Source organism: Pholcus phalangioides, unplaced genomic scaffold (genome assembly GCF_987345545.1).
Source record: "Pholcus phalangioides strain wild (caught in Gottingen) unplaced genomic scaffold, Ppha-v1.0 ptg000041l_1, whole genome shotgun sequence".
Lineage (NCBI taxonomy): Eukaryota > Metazoa > Arthropoda > Arachnida > Araneae > Pholcidae > Pholcus > Pholcus phalangioides.
The window spans coordinates 7,790,505-7,806,072 of NW_028301627.1; the positions used below are offsets into that span (position 1 = coordinate 7,790,505).

At 34.4% G+C, this 15,568-nt stretch overlaps 1 protein-coding gene across 1 annotated transcript in view; it reads left to right on the forward strand.

Annotated features, from left to right (window-relative positions):
* LOC149065214 (histone-lysine N-methyltransferase SETD2-like) overlaps positions 1–15,568 on the forward strand; it is an 83,598-nt gene that overhangs the window by 34,156 nt on the left and 33,874 nt on the right. The window contains exons 12-14 of the mRNA XM_089254544.1: positions 8,323–8,458; positions 10,051–10,159; positions 11,773–11,975. Coding sequence (XP_089110670.1) covers positions 8,323–8,458; positions 10,051–10,159; positions 11,773–11,975 — 448 coding nt within the window. The remainder of the gene's footprint in view (positions 1–8,322; positions 8,459–10,050; positions 10,160–11,772; positions 11,976–15,568) is intronic.

Consider the following 15,568-nt stretch of genomic DNA (forward strand, 5'->3'; position numbering starts at 1 on the left):
ACACACAGTGTGTACAGGGCCTGGCTTTGATATTGGGGGGGGGGGGGAGATCGACCACTAAAATGGTTTTTTCCCCTCTTTCAGTCGAAGAATATATGTTGGAATTTTTGAGAGCTTCCAAATTTTCGTGGGAAGCTGGACAAATGCCCCTCTTACCCATTCCAAAATAAGTCCTTGTGCTTGTCTATGCATAGAAGTTCACATTATTTCATACTAAAAGGACCAACATTTTGTTCTACCCAAAAGGACTGATGCTGGTCAAAATGATCAGAGGTTGATTTATTTATTTATGCAATATTGTTGGCCCAAGGCCTATACAAGAGGACGCGGTATATTTGTACATATATGCTTTGAAACATTTGACAAGAAATTAGAGATCATGGGGGAGTTAACAATAGTAGAGGGGAGCTTGTTCCATTCAATTGTGGTATTGAGAAAGAAACTGAATTTTTAAAACAATCTCTCTCTCTGTGAGGCAAAAATAGATTTTAATTTTTTCGGGTGGTCAAGTCTATTGGAAACATAGGAAGACTGTCAGAATACCGGATGTATCAAAATTCAAATGACCATGAATAATCTTTTAAAGCATGGCTAGGCGGGAGATAAGTCGGTCAGTAGTGAGTGGGTGGAGATTTTAAGTTTAAGATCGGAAACTGAACTAAAAGATGACCAGCAGTTGTGAATAAAGCGGGCATCTTTATTTCGGATAGATTCAAGTTTGTCAATGTTACTAGAGGTGTGGGATGCCAGACCTTAGCTGCATAAGAAAGAACGGGAGAAATATAAGTTTGACGTCACGTATGTTTGAGGTTGCGGCGAAGGAAAAAAATTTGTTGAGACATTTCTCTGGTAGACATAATATGATTATTCCAACGGAGAGAGAGAGATCAGCTGAGATTATGATTCCAATGTTCATTTTCACTATTTACTACCAATTTTTGTACATTTTATTGTTCAAATGTGTATATGAGTGTATGCATATAAAAGGCATAAAGTATGAAGAATATGAGATTATTTTCAAATAAAATTCCATAATTTTAATTTTTAATACCTACTGAAAAATTCCTTAATGCATGGATTCTCAAACTTTCTTCACCTGCAATACCCCTTCCCCTAATCACTGCTTATCCTCAGCTCCCAAAAGCAGTGGTTTAACAAAGAACCTTTGCCAGCATCACCACTCCACGCCTCTTCTAACAAAGGTTGGTGGCACGCAGTTTGAGAAACCCCTGCTTTAATGCATAACCAATGAAAAAATATTTAATCTGAACATTATAACTTCAGCTACATTTATGTATAACACTTCTTACATTTTTCAATATCTCTGTTAAATTACCAAATGCATTCCCCAGATTTCTCACTCATTGAAGATGCGTCACTTGTTTGTTATCACATAGCAGGATATGACATTGCTGTCGTTTTCCTAGTACAACAACGCTTGTTGTTATCAGCAAAATTATGATTTTGAACGAATAAGGTTCTCCAAGCTTTTTAGCTTACTTAAAAAAGAAAAAAAATAACCTTTCTGGTCTTTTTTCTCCCTAAAAGTTGACCAAGCATTTATTAATGCTAAGTCGAATCTTGTACGAAAAGGTCCACTGGAAAATGAATGATACTCACACTTGAGTGCTTTGGAACCATCAGATCAACACCATACTTTGCTTAAGAAATTTTATCACTTTTAGAATTTATATTTATATATTTTGAGATGTTATTGATATTATTGAGATGTATATTACAATGTTTAAATGCATTGAACTTAGAAGAATGTTTTCCTTTTTTTTATCCTGGAAAAATTCTTAATGTAACGTCTTTATGTTTCACTGAACTGAATCCTGTAGGTGTGCCAATACTTCTAATTTTTCCTAATTTTTTTATCCTTATTATTACCTTCTGGTCGGAAACAAAATTATTCAGATTTTTCGTATCTTCATAAAAAAAGTCAAATCCTCGAATTGTGTTTTGCTAAATGAAAGATCCCTAACAAAAATCCCTCAGTCCTTTCAATCCTTAGCTGACCATGTTTCCTGGATAAAAATACAAAAAATTTGGGTTTAAAAAAACTAGAAATCTACAATTTCTAAGTATGATGCCAAAAATGAGCGAAGTTGCAAAATTATTTTAGTGAAAAAGAATAAAAATTCAAGTGAATTTCGTTGAGAATGCAGGGAAAACAGGCCATCATAATAAAAAGTCGGGATGGCCATAGTTAGGGAAAATAAGGGAATGTGCCGGGAAAATGGGTTATATATGGTCACCCTTTACAGTCTTTGAAAAAAATCCCCATTTATTTGCATGACTTTTTTGGCAGCTTTTTTAATTATGCAAATTAATTACCTCCATCAAACATGTTCAATCAGTTCCTCTTCTAACGTCATATAAGCCTAGAAGATCACTAAGTAAAACAAACATGAACAAAGCAAAAGGGTAAACAAAGTGATCAGATATGGCCTCTTCACGTGACTGACACAAATCTATAGTCTGTTTCAGGTTAACTTTGCAGTGAAGACAAAGGTAGAGAGTGTATTCCTTCGCCGCAAAATATAGTTCTCACATATCGGAGGTTTAAGATGAACCTTTATACAGAATATTTAAATTTTTTCTATGATTTTGAAAAAAATACTGAAAAAAACATCATTTTGAACCGATGTTTACTTGTTTAAAATTTTTAAATTATAAAATATATTGGTTACCATTATCAAAAATCCATGGCAACGACACTCTGGCGCGATATCCTAGGAATTTTCCCCGCCAATATCACTGTCGTGTTTTTTCCGTTACACAATTGTATACTATTTTTTTTTTTTTTTGTTATTTGGTTGAATTTTGCATAACAATACAATTTTTTATTGTTTTACATGCAGTTATAGGCTTACATAAAAACCAATATTCAATCAGTTTTATTTTCTTCCAAAAATAGGCTTCAGTGAGTTCAGATATTCACTCATAGATTATAAGAAGTGTTTCTCTTCCGCGAGAGCACCGATATTGTTATGAGAGGCCCTTTATGGGTGCAGAAGTTTTAGGTCCTCCTTTTTTTTAATTATTTTTTGCCATGTTTATGGGATAGTTTTAGTTTCCGATCACGGAGAGTGTTGACAGAGTCGCGACTTCCACTCACTCGAACGGATGCCGTCTTCCACCCGCCTGTTTCTCTCGATGATGCCCCTTGTCTTTAGCATCTCTTCAGATAAAATAAATGATGAGGGGGGGGGGTCCACAGTGGTTTGGACTTTCACCTTTTATGTGACAGTTGTGTCTTAATTTTCACCAGAGATAGCCACGCTAAAGTTCTCTGCGCTTCCATTCCTGAATACTATATTTTTGGTTTTTGAATACTCGCTGTAAACAAAACTCAATAAGAATCATCCGTAACAACCATGAGCAGCACATCAACCGTAACACAAGACTAAAACTGTCGTGAAAACAAACAAGTGGCATCGACGTATACTGTTCGGGGAAGGGGGGGAGGTCGAGCGACGGAAATTTCGGCAAGAAAAGTGAGTAGAAAAATTCTAAACTTTTCCGTATCATTATTATTATTTGGTGCTATTCCTGCATTTACACGTGAAAACAGAGTTAATCTGCTTCTTCTCAATTTTATTTAACATTAATTTTTTTCCATTTAAATTGAAGAAAAAACTAAAAATCCCCAAGTTTTTGAAAGCCATGGTTAATATACAGTATTTTAAAATTATGTTGCTTTCATATTATTGTTTGGATTTTTTTTTTGTAAATAAATTTCAGCTGAGGGAAGGGAAATATTGCGGAAACATATGACTTTTTTTTGAAACTTTTAGTGTTACTTACGGCACATCAATGAAGAGTAAACAACATTCTGATAGAAGATAATTATTTTTTCTAAATTTTAAAAACACTTTCTAATCAAAAAACAAATGATTTCAAAAACTTCACTTTAATTTCTGAAAGTATCGGCAATAGTTTTCTTTTAATTCTATAATTATTACCAATTTAACTGTGAATTACATTACACGTAAAAAATATTTTTTTTAGTGAGATTGGCGAGAATCGGCCATACCTTACAGAGGCCGCGCATTGATACATAGGTTAAGAGGCTTTCGTTCCCATAGCAACGGGTGATGCGGTTCCCTCGTAGCTTCCCCTTCACTGCAAAGTTAACCTGAAACGGACTATAGAAGGTTTGATTTGGGTCAGACAAGTCATATGGCATGTTACATTACATCAGATTGCATCATCCTACACACTCCCATGTCACATCAGCACGGCGTGAATGTACCTACAGAAGACTTATAGGTATAATTTCATATCACACGCTTCACCACTTGGTCCCACGTCAAGTCAGCGTAGTGTGCATGAACCTTAAGATTTAGTGGCTCAAACGTTACTTAATTTTTGGCCAAACTAGTATTTCTATGTCAGCGTCAGTTGGCCAGTAAGAATGCTTTCAATTAGCTGGAGCAAGCACATCTATATCAAAGGAAGTTTAATGTCATGATTCAATGAGATATTTGTTCTACATGCAGTGAAAGTTTCTATAATGTTACCGGTCAAATTGAATGGTCTTTTAAGAAAAGTCATGAAATTTAAACATCCTGAACGGTCTGGTTCATTGTGAAAATGGAGTGAGAGGGTCGATTATGGTCAAAATAATTGGCTTGGTCCCCTTCTAGTGTTGAATGGGTTTCTTCTAGTGACCAGCAATTCCGGTAATGTGGGCCAGATAAGTAAGTCTACTGTACTCTTACAAAAATCCTCTTATCTCTGTCATACTTCTAATGACTTTCTTTTTCTTTCTTTCAAACCAACTCAGGTCTATCGCCATCTGTGGGCAATTCACTACCTAGTGAGTTGTGTCGGAAGTGTGAGTGTGTGTACCTAACAGTCTGAGTGCGTGTCTAGTGTTGTCTGATTTTTCAGTGCTGCTATCTACATGTCAGAAATGAGTGTGAAGTGTAATGATTGAATATTCTTTACTGTTTGTAGGCCTGTTGGTCTCTGTGGCGAGACTTCTTAATGTGGAGATCGGCTCGCGTTCGCACTTCAAAATTGGAAACCACAGAAAACCAACTTCAGCTGACCACCACTGTGACGATGGTGGGGTTCGAACCCGGGAGCTTGCGATGCGAGTCCGTCACTATGACAACTTGACCACCACAGCAGCGCTTCTGGTGACCGCTTCTTGTCACAATCCAATCAGTGGTCACTCTATTCTAACTTGCCTAGGTCTAGATTGAGATGTTTGGGAAAACCTATGCTCGTACAAAGTAAAAGTTTATCATGAAATTTGTCAATCAACTTCTTACTCATTGTTCATGTCCGACACCTCTGCTTCCAGATATATATATCTCCCAGTTCTTTCCTATGCCTGTGCAAATTGGGACCCTCATAATCAGACCAACATAGACAAGTTAGAATGCATACAAAATAAGTCCATATACTTCATTTTCAACTGCTGGTCTTCCCCTGTCTCCATTACTTAATTCAAGCACCAACTCAACATCCAACCGCTTACCACTCTTAGACTTATCTCTCTATTAACTCTTCTTTTTAAAATCCCCCATGGCTTTTTTAATATAGACACTTCCCGTATTCTAATTAAACCTTCACATTTTTTCATTAGACTCAGCCATCCCCAAAAGTTACAAGCCTCTCTACTTCATCAGACTGTCACAAATTTATTTCTTCTCTCAAACTATAACAGATTTTATCAATCATTAATTGCATAACGATTTCAGTTGTAGCATCAACAGTGATCTCTTTCATATTTCACCATCACATCCTTTTGTATGGACCTCAGCCAAGCTATAGGGGAAGATGGGGCACATTGGACCACCCCTTAAAAATTTATTTATTTTCAAGCTTGCTATTTTTTGGTTTACAATTGGTTTATAAAGGTTTACAATCAAAAAAGTATATAGTCGAAACTTATCTTAGCTATTTTGCAGAAGTTTGCTGTTTTTAGCTACATAAAGTAAAAATATTGCTCCATCTATATTTGAGATTTCTTGACAACAAATACAGGAAGAATGCAAGAAAAATACTTAATGCTGAAGCATATGATACTTGTTTACTTGGAAACCTATATGAAATATGTCCATTAATAGCAAGTAAAAAAATCTTAGTTTTCTTACTGATAGTTTGTATGGGGTACAGTGGACCGTGCACTATTACCCTTAAGCAGTATATCAATTTATTTGTAAAAATTCTTTTATTTCAATTATTAATACTTGGCAACAGTTACAAAAAGCAAATTGTTAAAAAAGAATTGTCCTAAAATAAATGCCATTTCAAGAGGTCGCTGGGAAAAAGTTGCCCATAACAATACAATAATAAAATTTAAAATTGCCATGTTATTTGGAAATTTTAAAAACACTCTTAAACCTTGTAAGGTTTGAAACCTTCCATTTAAAACTAATATTAAATAAAATATAATTTGATTTTCAAAAGAAACTATTAAATTACTAGTTTAAGCATCTTAATTTGCTAATTTAAAATAAAAAAAAAGATCAGTAAAGTGCGACATTTTTTCCCCCTGCATGTCTTTGAAAATAGTTCAATTTCTTATTGCGTTCTCATGTAGTGGGATGAAAATTATGACTATAGTAATTTAAATAATTTATTTAGAAATGCACATTCACGAATATTTTTACTATGTACCCATACATAAACCAGGGTTATTTAACCCTCTTGAAATTAAGAAATTCAAATAGAGGGCATATAATTGTAGAATTTTTTCTCATATGCATTTCCACATTCTCTTGTTGATCTCAACCTTCCTTAATTTACATCTCATTTGTAGTTTTATTGAATGATTCAAACTATAATTCATTTTACTTAACACCACATTAATTTCTAGTACATTAATTTACAACCTGTGCTTACGTTAAAAATATCTATTTTTATACCATGGTTCACTGTCCGAGAATAGTGGGACACATTTTGTTTGATTTACAAAATGTTTTTTCATACAAATACCATTCAGATTCATGCCTTCATAAAATTCATAGGCAAACTAGCTGTAATACCCGGCGCTGCCCAGGCTTTCATCAATTGCTGAGTGGATTGAAAAAGTGACAAACCATTATAAAGGCAAACTATTATACATATACTGACAGGATTGAAGAGGTGACGAACCATTGTAAAGGCATACGCATTGCTAGGAAACCATGGTAACCAAAGTAAACATTCCGGAAGTGAATGTTGAGGCCCCAGAGCCATTGTTGTTTGACATTTTTACCCATTTCGTGCATTTGCCCAGCTCTGAGAAACTTTCAAAGTAGCCTATCTTTCAATCCAGGCCTTGTTTGGTATATATGTAAAATTTAGCGAAAATCGATCTAAAATTGTAGGTTTGTATAGAGAACACACAGACAGAAAATTGATTTTACATAGTCAAATCCTGTTCTAACGAATACCATTACAGCAAAAATCTCATTTTAGTGAACACTTTTCTAATCACCCAGATAAGTTTGCATAGGAACACTGCAAAGTCCTGGAATTTCTCTATAACTAAATTTTGTTTTAACGAAGTGATTTCTTGGGTCTCTTGCAGTTCGTTATAATAGGATTCGACTCTATATAGATATAAAACATAGGGATATATTCATGATTTTTTCCAGGTAGATTTAGTAGCATATTTTATACTTTCAAGTAGAGTGATGTCTTGACCTTTACAATTTTGCATGTGAAGAATGCAGTCTTCATATTCAAGCATAATCACTGGATTATTGAGATCATAGCATTAAACAAGTAGGAGTTTTTTAGTCAATCAGAATACTATATGTAACAAACTATGCTGGTTTTTTGAGATGCCAACAGCTGGGGTAGCTGTTGAAGGTGAAAATTTTGCAGTGATTTACTAATGGAATCCCAAGGTTTGCAGGCTGGTTATAGCTTCAAACACCTGATGTTCAATGTTATTAGTTTTTAAAAAAAGTTTTAATGTTATGCTCGTTAATGACAATGCACCCAGCCTGCAACATTCAATTAATTTCAACCCGCTAGTTTCTTCCAGACACAAGCAACCTATTTCTCTTGATAGCTCAAGATGTTATGGGGACATTCAAAGCATACTTGTGATGTTCATGTGCACCGATTTTAGAAAATAGCCCACTGCCCTTTTTAAGAACTACATTGCAGTTATAAGGCAGTGACAATTACTGTTTATCAATGTACAATTTTCGATACTAATACATATAATTTTTTTAATGATTAATGATGGTATTTATTGTCATATTTAGTTCAATTTTATACTCATAAAAAAGTTTTTAACTTATTTCGCTAGTTGAGCATTCTGCGGGTCAAAATACCACCATAATATGTTTTGCCTGTTTTATATAGGAAGTTTTTCGGATACCTCGTCGTGAAAAGCAGATACGGGAACATGATGAGAAAGAAGCTGACATGACTCAGGGATACGCCCTGGAATATACAAAGTCTACAACAGATGATCATTCTAAAAATACAAAAGCAGATGGTAAGATTCATTTCTATACTTTTGAGAAAATAATAAAGTAAAGCAAACTAAAGAGTACAGGAAATTTTTCATTTCTTATTGTATGTGCAATTTTTTTATTTTTTTAATGTTTGCACTAGTATTAAACACACACACACATATATATATATATGCAAAAGCCATATAATAGTCCTATTCTCAGTGTTGTAAACTTGGGTTGTTTTCAAGCTCAAGTGTTAAAATATTTTGCAGCAAGATTTCATTCAAATAATGTCAGATTGACTGTAATCTTTTAGACACAATCAGCCCTCCTCACCCAGAGATACAGAAGTCGCGTAGATATACCAGAAAAATTGTTATTCAGACAATCCAACACACGCGCACGTGTATTTTTATGGATGGGATATTGTCCTGTTGGTGACGAGAAAGTCTGGGTAGCTGGTAACTTGGCATGGTAGTTGCAAGCTAACTACAGTGTCTCGATTGCCAAAATATTTATCCATATTTTTGTGGTCGTGGTTGAACAAAGGGTGATCAGGCATTCAAAATTTATAACTTGTTTATTTTAAAGAAAGGTGTTCCCCAGGGTGCTACAGCCATACTTTCCTTCTTGACTGGAATGTGTATAAAATAAATATAGGTCACTCATACATGGGTATGAGTGGAAAAACCCATAACCCTTCCCCCCCCCCCCCCCCCAAGATAGACAGTTATCTGGCACTTTATCATGAAACCTTTCTTGCTTGTCGCAGAAACATGTGCATTTGACCTCAGAAGATACCCACCACAGATGTGGACAAAACGTCAGGAGGAATATGCCTTAGAGCATGTTCTAATAATCCCCAAAACCACTTACAACTCATTGAGTGCAGGCCATGAAAGCCTCGGACAATACTACAGTTTTTTTTTTTCCTTCAACGGGTGATTACTCTAATCTTCTCTTCATGGAAATAAAGCTGCTTCATCTTATAGAACTGCCATTCCTTTCAAAATAATGGATGTTTATTAGTGAATTTAACTTACCTGAAGGTTATTGGCAGTTGCTCATCAGGGCTCACACATATAGCAAGCAGCGTGCATAAAATATATGGCAGTAATATTCAACCTTATTATTCCAGGTAGTCTCTTTCCTCGTTTAGTCAAATGCAGTGAATTTAGATTCCAATTCCTATAATTCTTTGCCCGCAAGAAATAGTCTTCATTGGATGAATGTTCCAATAATTTTCTATTTCTCATTTTAATAGTGGAGATTATAGCATAGAATAACAATATCATACCTTCATTGTTGCTATAATGGCTGAATATTTGGGGGGGGGGGGGTTTCTGTTCCGGTTCATAAGGGGCAGGAAAATAAGGTGAATTAATGGTTGTTACTTGGTTTTTCTGGCTTTGAGATTTTTTTTCCAGTTGCGTCATCTGAGAGGGAATGGGCATCTTGAATTTTTATTCTCCCAGGTTCCTAGACTCCAGACTACTCAAGATTGATTTGAGTATCTCTGTGCAAGGAGCTCTTTCATGATTCATATCACCCCTATGCTTTTTCAACATACTCTTCTGCCTTTCCAAAGCTTTATTTTAAGTGTATTAATTGTCAATCACTTCTTTCTCTCCAGACTATAATAATGAAACTCTGCATGGAAAGCCAGGTGAAATTCCAGTTATTGGCACTGAGAAGAGATTCAAAGTTCTGAAAAGAGATTTGCAAGACCAAAGACCACGGAGGTGATTAATTTATGTATTATTATAGAATGGATTAGTATTTCAATTGGTTTAACTGTCAACTAGTGACAGAGTTGATAAAATCACATTTTTTTTTTTTAAATTGATAAAAAATCAAATTTTTTCTATTTAAATCTGATTTTTTTTGTTTAAATGAGATGCCTTTATTATTTTTTTCTTAATTTTCACCTTAAAATATTGACTTATGCAGTATAAAACACAATCTAATTTTTAATTTATTAACAATGGTTTAAATATTGTCTAAAAATTTTCAGTCATATTTTTCCCTTCCGATAAGTATATTTTTAAGTATAGAAATCAGACCAACACTAATTTTTCGGGCAACATCAAACTTGAAATAAGTGCATAGTCATATATGGAACATTTATTTATATCCGTGGTTTGAAAAATATTGTTGCGAAATATTTCTCTCTGCTAATTTTTTTTTTTCGAGGGTTGATAAAAATCTTTTTTTTTATTCGAATCTCAGATTTCTTTAATTTAAATTCTATATTTAATCCTTTTTTATTCCAAGTTTGAAATGCTAACTTATTAGGGGTATTAAATAGCTTTCATAACAGTTATAGTTCTCATTTTAACTTATAGACTATATTAAGCGCTAGAAATCTTGCTTTTTTAAAAGAAATCCCATTAGCATACTTACAATCCCATTTGTCATATTAATGTCATCTAAGAACAAATTATTCTACATTTAAAACAATATTAAAATTTGTACTTGGTAAAAAAAACCAAAAGTACTTAGTCATATTATGGAATTAACATTCATTAATTTAATCAGTTTAAATATTCTGGAAAAAAAATCTTTATAAAATAGTCTGGTGACTCCCCCATAAACTTTTCTTTGAAAAAAAACATCTTGAATGAACAAAAGTGTTCAAAGTGTTAAAAAATACTCTATTTTGTAGGGAAAAAAATGTGGAGGAGAAAAATTAGAGTTGTAGAGTTTTTATTATTCCTTTTGAAAACAAACATATTGTTTCCCAACTCTGACAATTATTCTCACAAATAGTGTCTACTTCTATAAAGCATGTAGTAAATTCCATTCCAGGGATAAAAGTGTATCCATACAGTTAACACTCTTTAACAACTTCTTTCTCCATGAGAAGAAAGTTCTTGGAATAGACCCTAGAAACCTCTCTAAAATCTTCTAATCGAAAAACTGAATTAATGCTATCAACCTTATTCTTCACCCAAAAACTAATATCTTTATCACATTTATTTAAATGTTAAAGTGTAAATAATTAAAATATGAATCTTACTATCTCTTATTTACTTGTATTATATTATTTATACAAATTTAAAAAGTCATATTAATCAAAATTGTTTGAATATATCAAAAGTATCTGATTTAAATTGCAAATTCAAGCTGATTTAAATCGAGATACCCTGTTCTAGTGAGGGTATACAATAATATATTTTTATCATGTGAATGTAACAGACATATTTAGGACAGATTATTATTGATGGTAGGGATGGTTGAATGAATGCATTTCAATAACCTTTTAAAAAAAAAAAAAAAGATCCTTGCATAGTGTGTATAAAGTATCAGTGTTACAAAAAAAAAATGTTATTGGCACACATTATTTGTACTTCAGGGTTCTTTTGCCATCACCAAAGTCACTCACAAAGCAAGAGAAGCGTCAGTTGTTTGCGTTACAGGTCCAGAAGCAGGATGAAGAGGCTCTGCAAAAACAGAATCAGGCTAATGAGTATTCTCCTATACAGACATATCCTCCTCCGGTTTGCAACCAATACATGTACAACACTGGACAGTATCAAATTTCACAAATACCATCAGGTAAAAGCTTTTGCTTTTTATTCCCATTTCTCTTCCTTTGCATGTTTATTCGGAGAAAAATTTACAAATTAACATACCAAAAATGAGGATTTATTTTTTTTAAATGCAATGATTTTATATATATTGTCTAATTGGACTGATTCTGGCATATCTAAAGTTCTAATGCATACATAGGTGAATGCAAAGTAAGTGAATTGGGGTTAAAGAACTGAACTTATAATGATTTGTACAATCGTGCCTATCAATGCACCAGTGGATGGCAAGTACAAATATTAATTAGATTATTGGAGATACATATACAAAACAAACAAATGCATAAGGTTTAAACACACAAAAAAAATATAGATGCATAATATAGTCCTATACTATATATATACCTATATATATATCCAGATAAATAGATTGAAAAATAAAATAAATAAATAAAATGTTTTTTACCTGGGCGCATGGGCAGATAGGGGGGCAAACAGAAACAAAAAGGGGGAGCATCAAAACTACTGCCCAAGAGAAATATAATTTTTGATATATCCTCGATATAAATCGAAAAAAATGTACACACATAGAAGGAGAGGGGTTGCTAAAAATTAGATAAAAGTTTGATCAGGTGTAGATATGGCGAAGGTATTTAGAGATATGAGTATGTCTTTAAAGGGCAAAGAATGTGCATTCCTTAAGAAGGTGAAAAAGATCATTGTAACTATTTAGTTGGTTGCAATACTGACAAGGTTTGTCAGGGTTAAATTTGTGCAATATACCTTCGTAGTATAAAAGGCGAAGCCTGGTCATATTCTTACGAACCGCCAAGGGGAGATTGAAGAGTAGGTAAGACTGTAAGGACAGCGAAAATTCAAAATTATCGGTGAAATGAAATAATGTTGATCACACAGACAGTCGAGATCTGTCTTCTTGGAGAGAGATATCAGAATAATTATTAGTAAGAGATATTAAAGCTACTAGAGTGAGGTAAAGAGGGGGTGTGCACCAGATATCAGGTCGACCGCAGTTATTCAGAAGGGTCTTGACTGAATTTGCCCAGTTTTCCGAATCTGTGTGACGGCAGACTTCAAGAAAGCAAATTTTTGGTAGACGATTTTCGTCCATTTTTTGAAGTGTAAACCAATAAATGATAAGTTGGTTAAACATTTGAGTGGCAATGGGGCAGCGACCAAGCTCAAGTCTAATAAGATAACGAGGGCAATATTTGCTTATATTTAATAACTTTTTCAGAAAGTTCGTATGAACCCTTTCCAGCATAAAAGAAACCCCAAACCAGTGCAGCATAACATAGAGTAGATCGTACAAGGCTATCGAATAATTTGAATGCCACACACGGCCAGGGGTTTCTGGAGCTACGCAGTAAGTCAAGTAGTTGGTTGATGGCTGCAAAAGCCTTTTTAATCATGAAATTAGTTGCTAATGAAAATTTTCCTGAAGATGAAAAAGAGAGGCCAAGGTAGACATAGCTACTGGTTATTTCGAGTTTAACGTTATCCCAAAAAAAGTTAGTATTTTTTGCGAGACGGCCAGACTTTCTAAATACAATGATTTTTGTTTTGTTTAAATTAACAGTAAGGTGGTTAGATTTAAAATATGAATCAAGAAGATTGATTTTTTTTTGCAACTGTATTTTTGAGTCATCCAGTATTACAATATCATCTGCGTACAGGAAGATGTTAAGTTCAGTGGAGTTATTAATTGGAATGCCATGAACATGAGGCTAAAGAAGGGGGAGGCAGGTTCGCCCTGCAAAATTCCCCTGGCTACAGGGAAAGTCTCTCACTCACTCACAGCTTCAGTCAACAGAATCGAAACCTTGCCTTGGGTCAACAAAATATGCAAAAACTTTCTTGGAAGATGCATTTGAACAATAGAGCTGAGCTGAGTGTGAAAATGTGGTCAGTGCAACCCCTGTTCTTATGGAATGCACCCTGAGATTCAGGGAGGATCCCGTTCTGTTCCGACCAATGATATAACCTTTTCGTTAGTATAAGGGAGAAAAATTTTGTGGTGCAATTCAAGAGAGATATATAGCAAAAATAGCTCTGTAATTGCTCGGGTCCAACGGAGAGCCTTTTTTCATAATTGGGAGATTATTATTTCGGACCAAGACCGAGGAATGTCACCGCTTTCCAAAATGAAATTAAACAAGTTAATGAGGAATTTGTGTCTGTCAGGAGTCAAATTTGTCAAGAATTCATTAGAGATGCTATCGCTCTCTGGGGCTTTATTACGCTTCAGTAATGAGAGCACTGAAAAGTATTCTGAAACTGAGATGGTCGCCTCTAAAAAACTACATGAGTTATTAAAGTAAGGGTGGGCAAAGGAGTGGGTTAGGTTAGTTGGTGAGTTGCCATCTTGAGGGGGGCCGCAAAAGGATTAGAGAAATGATCAAACCAACATTGTTTAGAAATTAGTATGGGGTTAAAAAATGTTCAAAGCTTTCTAAAGTTCAGAGGAAAATGCAACAACAAAATGCAACTAAGCATTTTGTATTTTATGGTGGATTTCTTGGAAATATATATGTTTTTTGCGAATGCATGAATCGCAGAAAATTTTTTTCAGTTGAATATATTTTGTGAAAAGTTCCAGGCAATTTCTCTGTCTGGCTTTTCTTAGAGTATATCTTACATCTCACTTTAAAATACAGCATTCCAAATCCAACCAGGGAGATCTAAGATATTTACGTTGTTTATTTTTTTACCCGCTGATGCATATTTGCAAGAGTTGCTGCATGAAAAACACTATTTTAGAAATATTCAAAATTAGCATTTGAGTCTGTGATTTGGTGAGTAGATATGTCAACTACGTAATCTGAAAAGGTATTTTGGAATATTTCGGTAAATTGGGGCTGCGACCGTAGCTTAGATTCAAAGTTATTGTTAGGGAAAACATGTGCAGATGATGACATAAGTAAGTAGGCAACGATTGGCAAGTGATCAGAGTAAAAAAATTGCTTGACCTCGAAGTTTATTATGTTATCTATTGCGAACTGTAATGGGCAAAAAATATAATCAACAACTGATTTCCCAAATGATAAAACATAGTATAATTGCCATCTTGATCCCATGGGTATGAACCGTTTATGATAGCTATTGCATTAGTTTCACAGAAATCAATTAGGGCATTGCCCCTTCTGTCGCGTTTAAGGTCAAGAGAACCCCTACTGCTGAAATTTCTAGATGCAAGATCCGGAGGTGCCCGACCGGAGGGATCCCCGCAGTGGCAGTTCAGGTCCCCACCAACCCAAAACCATTGACCTCTGCTGACCAGAGTGTAACAGAAATCTAAAATTTCAATAAAATTTTTTGTTTGGGAACTCTCAGGGGGTATATAAACAGTTCCAATAATTAGATTTTGAAATAACAGAGTATCAGGAGGGGAGATCTTAACAAATATTGCGAATTCAGATATCATTAATATTTTCAAGATAGTCATTGATTTATGTATAGCAAGAATAATACCGCCAGTAGGTCTGCCGAATATGGGTTTTTTTTGCCGGTGAAATAAATAAATTGAAATTACTCCATGCCCGCACCTCCAGGTTTTGGTCTGTATAAAACGTTTCTGTTAAACCAGAAAATAAAAATTCAGAA